Source organism: Onychostoma macrolepis, chromosome 16, assembly GCF_012432095.1.
Source record: "Onychostoma macrolepis isolate SWU-2019 chromosome 16, ASM1243209v1, whole genome shotgun sequence".
NCBI lineage: Eukaryota > Metazoa > Chordata > Actinopteri > Cypriniformes > Cyprinidae > Onychostoma > Onychostoma macrolepis.
This window is the reverse complement of record NC_081170.1, coordinates 7,314,612-7,325,152: the sequence shown is the minus strand read 5'-3', so window position 1 is coordinate 7,325,152 and position 10,541 is coordinate 7,314,612. Positions and strand designations below refer to the sequence as shown.

General features: G+C 36.9%; 1 protein-coding gene across 1 annotated transcript; it reads left to right on the top strand.

The window, feature by feature from the left end:
- The first annotated feature begins 2,297 nt into the window (after positions 1–2,297).
- On the top strand, positions 2,298–8,827 carry sqlea (squalene epoxidase a). Its single transcript, XM_058746953.1, has 11 exons — positions 2,298–2,835; positions 3,472–3,700; positions 3,937–4,114; positions 4,783–4,879; positions 5,014–5,127; positions 5,479–5,650; positions 5,812–5,907; positions 6,421–6,563; positions 7,125–7,221; positions 7,329–7,416; positions 7,494–8,827. The coding sequence occupies exons 1-11, from the start codon at positions 2,569–2,571 to the stop codon at positions 7,684–7,686; spliced, it is 1,674 nt and encodes a 557-aa protein (XP_058602936.1). The 5' UTR covers positions 2,298–2,568; the 3' UTR covers positions 7,687–8,827.
- The last annotated feature ends 1,714 nt before the right edge of the window (positions 8,828–10,541 follow it).

The window sequence follows — 10,541 nt, the reverse complement described above, 5'->3', positions numbered from 1 at the left end:
CAACTATTTGAAAATCTGGAATCTAAGGGTGCAAAAAAAATCAAAATATTGAGAAAATCGCCTTTAAAGTTGTTCAAATGAATTCTTAGCAATGCATATTACTAATAAAAAACGATGTTTTGATATATTTACAGTAGTAAATTTACAAAATATCTTAATGGAATATGATCTTTACTTAATATACTAATGATTTTTGGCATAAAAGAAAAATCTATAATTTTGACCCATACAGTGTATTTTTGGCTATTGCTACAAATATACCCCAGCGACTTAAGACTGGTTTTGTGGTACAGGGTCACATTTGAGGTCTAGTTAAAGTTTTAAATACCGCTTGAAGATGGGAAAAGGTGGATGAGACTGAAAAGCAGTGTGACAAGGCCTTTGAGTGTGTAGTCATTTGATGTTGAATTCATGGCCTATCTGTTCCTGTGGATCATCATTGTAGATATTTTGAAGCTTTAAACTTAATTTTTCAGTATGACTAAGGTAAAAAGGGCAAATGTTAATATAATAGTAAAAAGTCAAGAAGAGTGAGCTTGTAGAGTACTAAGAAAAAAGTACCACAGTAATTTTTCCATATTAGAATGTACTTACACTTCTTCGTATGGGTCTTTAATTTTGTTCTGAGTTAGATTTAAATTGAAATTATCATTCATTATTTGCAACAAAATAAACATTTCGTTAGTCAGACATGCTTGGGTAAAAGCGATAGAGAGACACCGTGTGGTCACAGGTTGAACTGCATACATTGATTTGTTTCTAATTTACGAAACAAGAATTATCATGTATATATGAGTTAGAGAAACACGAGTATTAAAGAACGCTGGTTGTTGTAAAAAAAAAAAAAAAAATCCACAGGGTTTAACTAAATAATTGTTTTAAGTTACTAATACCGTGTAGCAGGGGAACACTACAAGTTAATCATTCAGTTAATCAAACAACCACAACACTTTTTGTAAGGAATGAAGGCACTTCTAATGAAGCTTGCATATTAAGATGCAAAAATGGACAAATAATTTGCCTAGCTGTAATAAAATATTTTTTGAATGTTTTTTTTCGACGCTGATTCATTTGAGCAGCACAATGTCTCTCCTGCTGCAGAGCTGTTAGGCTTCCAAACCTCCTCAGAGAACATTCAGTGTGTCAGTGAGTAATTATGATTGTGAGAGCATCTTCTTGACGACTCACTTGACTGTGAAGTAGACCAAATGAAAAGGCCAAACTCATTCAAACACACAGACGCTTGAGATGCACAACACAGCTGGCCAGCGTCAAACATGATTACAGTCATTAGACGAGGGTGGAACTGTCCTTTGCAAGGAGTTTAAAATAAATACTGTGTTTGTGAAGTTTTTGGGGTGAAAATTTCTTGAAAACATGTCCATGTCATTTCATCCTTAAAAATAAAATCATAAAGATAATGAAGTCTATTTTAGATAAAATTAAATTACTGTTATTACTTTTAATTTTTGTTAGTAACCTATTTAATTTAAAAAATATATATATATTTTCAATGTTGATTCTCTTTAGATTATATTATTCTTCATTTAAATAATCATAAATTAAAGACAATACAACAAAATGTATAAAATACTAAAAAATTTTACATAGTGTCATTTGTTTTTATTAGTCATGAGTTAAATTGAGTTTTCTGGTCTTCCTTGTTTACCTCAGTGTGTGATCTTGCGTAGATTAAGTATGCTAAGTTTTTTTTTCGTTGATACCACAATGGAAATGACACTATATGCTTTTGCCAGAAATAAATAGGCTACTTTAGATAAATGTGTCTACTGTTCTGTTCTGTATGTAAGCTACTATAACGACATTTGGAACCATTTTATCATATATTTAATGTCATTTCTGCACCACTGAGCTTGTTACTGCTAAACTCCGCCTTTAGAACTATTGTTTTCATATTGGAATGTAGAAATAACACCATAATAATAACATTATTTGCGTTTATTATACCTGGGAAAGCATTTAACTATTTTCTCTTCCCAATTCATGGGCATAAATGTATTTTTTTAGCCCTATTTAATACAATGTGCACTTTTAAGACAATGTTAAATAACGCTCGTAACATCTGCCAAACGCAACCTCTCTGTGACATCACATCATACTGCAGTCCATTCGCCAACCAGCAGCCTTGGATTGGCCAATGGCCAGATAGCGTGAGCTCTGCTCACCGAATACGCGCATCTGATTGGTTCGATCTAAACAGAGGAGGCGGGACGCTGCTGTCTACAAACTGCAAGAGGATCCGCGCCCTCATTATCATAAATTATTCAGCATCACCTAGAAGCATCGCACTAGCCCGAGTGGACGCGTGTGCTGGATATTATACTTACTTTTTATTTATGATTATTTATAATAAGAGGATTTTCACTGAATTCATGACCTAAATTATTTTTAAAAAAGGATACTATTTTTTTTTCTCAGTTTTTGTATGGAAACAACTCTAAAGTCTATTTTCTGATCACCTGTGCTTGTCATTTGAGACTGTTGTTGACATTTTTGAACGTGATAAAGCTGTCTTTTATTGTTTTGATATTTTAATTGGTTTTTAACATGTGGACCTTTCTTGGAATTGCAAGTTTTACGTATATCTATAAGAAATGCGATGCCCTGGTGAGCCACGCGCCCAGAGAGCTGCTAGTGGCCGCGGTGCTGTGCGTGTCCGTGGGTCTGATGATCACGTGCCTCGGCTTTCGCGGACAGACTCTCAAAGCGCCTCAGTTTCTCCTGAAGCCTCTCAAACTCTTGACTACATTCCCTCCGACCAGAAAACTCTTCTCCAAGTCCAGAACAGACAGTTGTAATCGCACTTCTAAGAAGGTGAGATAGTGTTTTTGATCATACATTGTCTTTGTGTTTTTATAGTTGTGAATTAATTCTATTAATATTACTGGAAATATTTCACCACTAATAACGGGTCATTATTACTCGGAGTTATGCTACAAAAAATCGAAACAACTGGATTGTGCTTTTTTCTCAGATTTATTTGTTTGTTTATTGGGTTGGGTAAATGAGAAACATAGCATTGCATTGTAATACAAGCTACTTCAAGAGGTCCACAGAGAACACATGTAGCCTAAAACAGTGTTACTTTTTTCAGTAAGTGTTGTTTGTGTCACTGAGATACTTTTAGTATTTAGTAAGTTTTTCATTTCCTGCCTTTATTTTAAATCTTAAACCTTTAGTTAACAAAAATAACCATGATGTAAATCATTAAAAAAAAAATCATAAAAATTCATAATAACCATGATGTAAATCATAAGTCTTTTTTTTTTAAGTTTTTTTTTTTCAAAATTAAATATTATGTAATTTGTGATCACCTGGCTGTCACCGAAACAAACCTGTCAAATTGTTATATTTGATTATTTTACAAATGATTATCTTTATTAATATTATACTTTAAGAATACAAAAAATGTATAATTCTCACTTTTCTGTCTTTACTCTTTCTAACTAGAGAGATGTAACGCGAAAGAGGGCGACAGACAGTCAGTCTGATCAGTCAGAGGAACCAGAGGTCATCATAGTGGGCGCTGGTGTGCTGGGGTCAGCCATGGCTGCCGTTCTGGCCCGGGACGGCCGGAGGGTCACAGTGGTGGAGAGGGACATGAAAGAACCAGATCGGATAGTGGGAGAACTTCTGCAGCCGGGAGGATATCGGGCACTCAGAGAACTCGGCCTGGAGGGTACACATATCCCTTTTACAGTCACACTTCATCTGATCTTTCTATCAAATGCATGCTCGTTCAAATCCGCCTAGCATATTTTTTTATACATTTTCAAATATCTAATACATAGACTAAGCAGGCTTTTATTGCATAGATCTGTAATATCTAAATGTATTAAATTGCACTTTTAAGATTTGCATTTTATATTCACAAACTTACAGTATTTTTTTACATTTCTGTTTGTCTTCTCTCAGATGCTGTTGAAGGTCTGGATGCCCATGTGGTGAACGGTTATGTAATCCATGACCTGGAGAGCCAAACGGAGGTGGAGATCCCGTATCCCCAGCAGGAGAACAGCATTCAGGGTGGACGTGCTTTCCATCATGGACGCTTCATCATGGGACTGCGTCAAGCTGCTCTTGCTGAGCCCAAGTAAATACCTGACACAGTTACTAATATATGACTATAAAGATACCGATGACAAATGTCATGCTTATCATTACTTATGTTTACAAGTGTTTGAACTTTGGAAACCACTGCTAGAGAAAATTTTTGACTGTAGACCTTATATGTGACCCTGGAGCACAAAACCAGTCATAGGTAGCATGGGTATATTTGTAGCAATAATAGCCAACAATACATTGTATAGGTCAAAATTATCGATAAGATATTAAGTAAAGATCATGTTCCATGAAGATATTTTGTAAATTTCCTACCGTAAATATATCAAAACTTAATGTTTGATTAGTAATATGCATTGCTAAGAACTTCATTTGGACAACTTTAAAGGCAAATTTCTCAATATTTAGATTTTTTTGCACCCTCAGATTCCAGATTTTCAAATATCTCAGCCAAATATTGTCCTAACAAACCATACATCAAGGGAAAGCTTATTTATTCAGCTTTCAGATGATGTATACATCTCAATTTAAAAAAATTGACCCTTATTTGTGAGCCAGGGTCACATATATTTGTGAGAATATAGAGCACCTATTGGTTTAGGTAGATGTTCTTGTGTTTCTGAGGCCTGGTGTCTCTGTATGGGCTTTTGTGAAGGATTTGGAGACTGATGGGTCTAATATCATGTCATGTTTGCATAGTGTGAAATTTGTGGAGGGAACAGTGACCAGCCTGGAGGAAGAAAATGGTTGTGTGACAGGAATTCGGTACAGAGAGAAGGACTCAGGGATAATCAAGGTATAGTGACACACTGATACTTGGTTGTAATATTTGTAAAAGTTTGATTATGGTTGCATATGGATCACAGGTATTTAGATTTGCTCTGGCAGTCAGATTTTCCATGCTGCAATTATACTCGTTCTCTTTCTCAGGAGGTCCATGCTCCTATGACTGTAGTTGCTGACGGATGTTTCTCCAAGTTCCGTAAGAATCTGATTTCTGGGAAAGCTAAAGTGTCTTCTCATTTTGTTGGATGCATAATGAAGGTAAATACTAGGGTGACAATTGCATACCTCTGTTAAAAATTCCCAAGTACACTTAAAAATAAAGGTGCTTAAAAGGTTCTTCACAGCGATGCCATAGAAGAACCATTTTTGGTTCCACCATGAACCATTCAGTCAAACGTTCTTTAAAGAACCATCTTTTTCTTACCTTTTTATAATCTGAAGAACCTTCTTTCGCCACAAAGAACCTTTTGTGAAACAGAAAGGTTTTTCAGATAATAAAGGTTCTTTATGGATCCATTTAGACAAAAAAGGTTCTTCTATGGCATCGCGAAACACCTTTATTTTTAAGAGTGTAACAGTGATTGATTGTGTTATGACGTTGTCTTCCAGGACTCTCCTCAGTTCAAGCCCAACCATGCAGAGCTGGTTCTAGCTAATCCTAGTCCAGTGTTGATCTATCAGATCTCCTCCAATGAAACTCGGGTTCTAGTGGACATCAGAGGAGAGATGCCTCGAGACCTTATGCGGTACATGATGGAAAAAATCTACCCACAACTACCAGGTATCAGATTTAGACTTTAAAATAATCTTATTGCTAAATTTGCACTGAAAGATTTTTGAAATACTTCTTACTTCAGTTGCATTTCTTTACAGAGCACAACAATGCAATCCAAGCATTTAGACAACACAATGCTCACAAATATGTGTATTTTGCTTAAACAGAGCACTTAAAAGAGCCGTTCATGTTGGCACTGCAGAACGATCGCTTGAGAACGATGCCTGCCAGCTTCCTGCCACCAGCACCAGTCAATAAACAAGGTAAGCCTTGCTTATTATTTACTTAACCCAAACTTTTGAATGGTACTATCATGGTTTCCACAAAAAAATATTAAGCAGCACAACTGTTTTCAACATTAATAATAATCAGAAATGTTTCTTGATGGGCAATTCAGCATCTTAGAATGATTTCTGAAAGATCATGCGACGCTGAAGATTGGAGTAATGATGCTGAAATTTATTACAGGAATAAATTACATCTTAAAATTTATTAAGAGAGAAAATATTTAATAATATTATTGCATCTAGGATCAAATAAATGCAGTCTTGGTTAGCATAAGAGACTTAATCAAAAAAATGACATGTCAAATGTTTAATAATTAAGTGTTAAAGCATTAGAACTCTAAAATGTAGATGTTACATAAAAGTGGAACAGTCCAAATTAAATAAAGTTTGAACCTTAGAAACCCTGACCATATGCACAGAGTGAAATGGTGCAGTTTTACGTGTAAATACGACTGTGTTGCGAGTGCTGACCCACCTGTCCTCTGTTAGGGGTTCTGCTGTTAGGCGATGCGTATAACATGCGTCATCCTCTGACCGGCGGCGGCATGAGTGTGGTGCTGAATGACGTCCGCATCTGGAGAGACCTGCTCAAGAACATCCCTGATCTCTATGACAATACAGCTGTGCTCCAGGTAACAAATGCAGTTACAATAATCTGAGAGAGTGTAAAATTAGGTACCTTTCTAGTGCCAGTAATTGCAGTTCTTCACTGCATACCAAATCAAAACAACATATTTAACATCAACTTTATTGGTTGCCTACATACTGTAGATAGCATAAGATGCACAGTAAAATATCTTTTTATTGATAAATGGAAAACTATTTTACCCAGCATTTGTGGTTTATGTACACATTTATGCTTATTTGATTAGGCATAAAAATACACTTGCAAAAGGGGATTTTGAAGGAATGCCATAGAAGAACCATTTTGGTGCCACTGAAAAACTTTTCAGTGAACAGTAATATCAAGAACATTTTTACACCATCAAAGAACCTTTTGTGCATTTGAGGTTCCATGGATCCTTCATGGAATCATATGCCAATAAAGAAGCTTTATTCTTAAGAATGTAAGTAGGTAAGTAGACAGTAAGGCACCTCAAATGCACAAATCTGTTTTGTTTAAATGCCACTGTGATCATCATAGTGGATCTGAGAAATGAAAAATGTGCAATGAAGACTGTTTTTGTTGTCAGGCAAAGAAGAAATTCCACTGGGAGCGTAAATCATCTCATTCGTTTGTGGTGAACGTCTTGGCTCAAGCTCTGTATGAGCTGTTTGCTGCGACCGACAGTAAGTGTCAAAACACATTCTTAAATATTTCAGTTTCACAGTTTTAAAAATCATAAAGTTCACAACTAAAGTAGCTTATTGTATCTAAAACATCTGTTTATTTTCAGATTCACTGCATCAGTTGAGAAAAGCCTGTTTCCACTATTTTAAGCTTGGCGGAGAATGCATCAGTGGGCCGATCGGCCTTCTGTCCGTGTAAGTATTAACAAAGAATCTGCCAAATCAGATATCTGAGATCTTCTGACACCACTAATCTGTTTTTGTTTCCTCAGATTGTCGCCGAAACCCTTTACTCTGATTGGTCACTTTTTCGCTGTGGCGTTATACGCCATATACTTCAGCTTCAGATCTGAATCCTGGCTCACAATACCACGAGCGCTGGTCAACAGCGCAGCCATCATGTACAGAGCCTGTGGCGTCATGTTTCCTCTCATTTACTCTGAGTTACAGTACCTGATTTACTAGGAAGGAACTTTTTTTAAACTGAAAAACAAACTGATTTCTTCAGTCGGTGAACGTGACACATCTGTCAATGTTGGCTACATCGGAGTGCCTCATTTTTTTGGGAAAAAGGGATTCATGTCAGACATACTGCACAAGGAACAAGTCTCTGATGAGGAAATGCATATGGTGTCTAAAATGAATAGACAAAGACCCTGCCTTATATTTTCATACACTAAGTGTAAGCTAATGATGTAGTGAAATTTGCCTTATCCTGCAATTAAATGAGGGAAAATCCTGTGTTTTATTTTCAAGTCAATATGAAATAGCATTTACAAACAATTTCTTATGAATATGCATTAAATGAGTAAATCTGGTCGGTTTTAAGTTTTCAGTCAGAAATGCATGCTTTTAATGCATTTCTGAGTGCAAAATAAGTTAATTCATCAATTCATAATGTATAACCACTAGGCTGCTGGACTTGTAAAACTGTGTAGATGTTTTAATTGTTTTCAAGAACTAAGGAAAATCAATGGGACTGCATCTCATTTGTAGCTGAAGTAATTGTTTTCCTCTTTTTGCTTTATTGCTTTATTGTGCTTTATTGTGGTTTCAAAGTTTTTCAAAAATTGTGTCCATTTGTCACGGTTTTCACATAGGCAAAAAATGATAATGGAAGGCCCTTTCTCTGTTGTTTAAAAACAGTTTTCAAGTCAACATTTAGTGCCGTGAAAAATTCTGTGCAATGAATCTGGCATTCAGTATAGAGTAAAATCATATGGATATTTACTGAAAGAAGACAAGAGCTTTAATGTGAGGTTTACTTAGTTTCTGAGGTTAACTAATTCAGCCATGAATGAGCTCGTGGTTCTGTGTTCATACTGTAGTACTTGTCTTTTGGCTCTGTGTAGCCACTCTATGGACTGTTCTTTCAAATTATTTGTCCTCTTTGTATATTGATATTGAGTCAAATATAGTTTGACAGATTGGAATGACCCAGTTTTGCAGGCTTTGTATTTTAATATCTATCATTCTATTGTAATTGGATATTAAATATCTACAGCAAGAGCAACATTTTGTGCAAAATTCAGTATGTCCAGCAAGTGGCGCACCAGCAGGATGAAAACAGCGTCACTCTGACCTTGTAAACAAAACAAAAAGATTAAAAAACATGATTCTACATCTGCGTCAGTGCTACAGTTAAAAAGTTCTCAATATATTGTCAATAAGTGAAACGGAGCTGTCATTGCAACCAGTCATAACAGCCTCAAAACACTTCCTACAAGCAATGCCCCTCCTATTTTGACACCCATCATAATCAGATAGCGACTTAGAGCGACCTTCCTCGAAACACGGATATTGGGGTAGTTTTGAGTAGCAATTGGGCCGGTTTTATTGTGAAAACCTGGCAACCCTGCCACTCAGTTACCCGTGGATGAAACGAAGTAACATCTTACATACCTATCTCAATGAATATACAATTTCACTCAGAAAAGACAGATTACACAAGTAAATGGGTTGAGGTAGTGTTTCATGTTGACATAGACTTCATACCTGAACCAAATTATGGAGATTTATACATGCATGTACCATTAATTTTCCCCTTGCACAAAAGCATAAGGCCTGAATATATATAATATATCTAAATGATTATATATATATATATATATATATATATATATATATATATATATACACTGAACAAAATTATAAACGCAACACTTTTGTTTTTGCCCACATTTTTCATGAGCTGAACTTAAAAATCTAAGACTTTTTCTATGTACACAAAAGGCCTATTTCTCTCAAATATTGTTCACAAATCTGTCTAAATCTGTGTTAGTGAGCACTTCTCCTTTGCTGAGATAATCCATCCACCTCACAGGTGTGGCATATCAAGATGCTGATTAGACAGCATGATTATTGCACAGGTGTGCTTTAGGCTGGTCACAATAAAAAGCCACTCTAAAATGTGCAGTTTTACTGTATTGGGAGTCCGAAAACCAGTCAGTATCTGGTGTGACTACCATTTGCCTCACGCAGTGCAACACATCTCCTTCGCATAGAGTTGATCAGGTTGTTGATTGTGGCCTGTGGGATGTTGGTCCACTCCTCTTCAATGGCTGTGCGAAGTTGCTGGATATTGGCAGGAACTGGAACACGCTGTCGTATACACCGATCCAGAGCATCCCAAACATGCTCAATGGGTGACATATCTGGTGAATATGCTGGCCATGCAAGAACCGGGATGTTTTCAGCTTCCAGAAATTGTGTACAGATCCTTGCAACATAGGGCCGTGCATTATCATGCTGCAACATGAGGTGATGGTTGTGGATGAACGGCACAACAATGGGCTTCAGGATCTCGTCACGGTATCTCTGTGCATTCAAAATGCCATCAATAAAATGCACCTGTGCTCGTTGTCCATAACATACGCCCATACCATAACCCCACCATGGGCCACTTGATCCACAACGTTGACATCAGCAAACCGCTCACCCACACGACGCCATACACGCTGTCTGCCACCTGCCCTGTACAGTGAAAACCAGGATTCATCCGTGAAGAGAACACATCACGTGCCACATGCCATTGAATGTGAGCATTTGCCTACTCAAATCGGTTACGACGACGAACTGCAGTCAGGTCGAGACCCCGATGAGGACAACGAGCATGCAGATGAGCTTCCTTGAGACGGTTTCTGACAGTTTGTGCAGAAATTCTTTGGTTATGCAAACTGATTGTTGCAGCAGCTGTCCGGATGGCTGGTCTCAGACGATCTTGGAGGTGAAGATGCTGGATGTGGAGGTCCTGGGCTGGTGAGGTTACACGTGGTCTGCGGTTGTGACGTACTGCCAAATTCTCTGAAACGCCTTTGGAG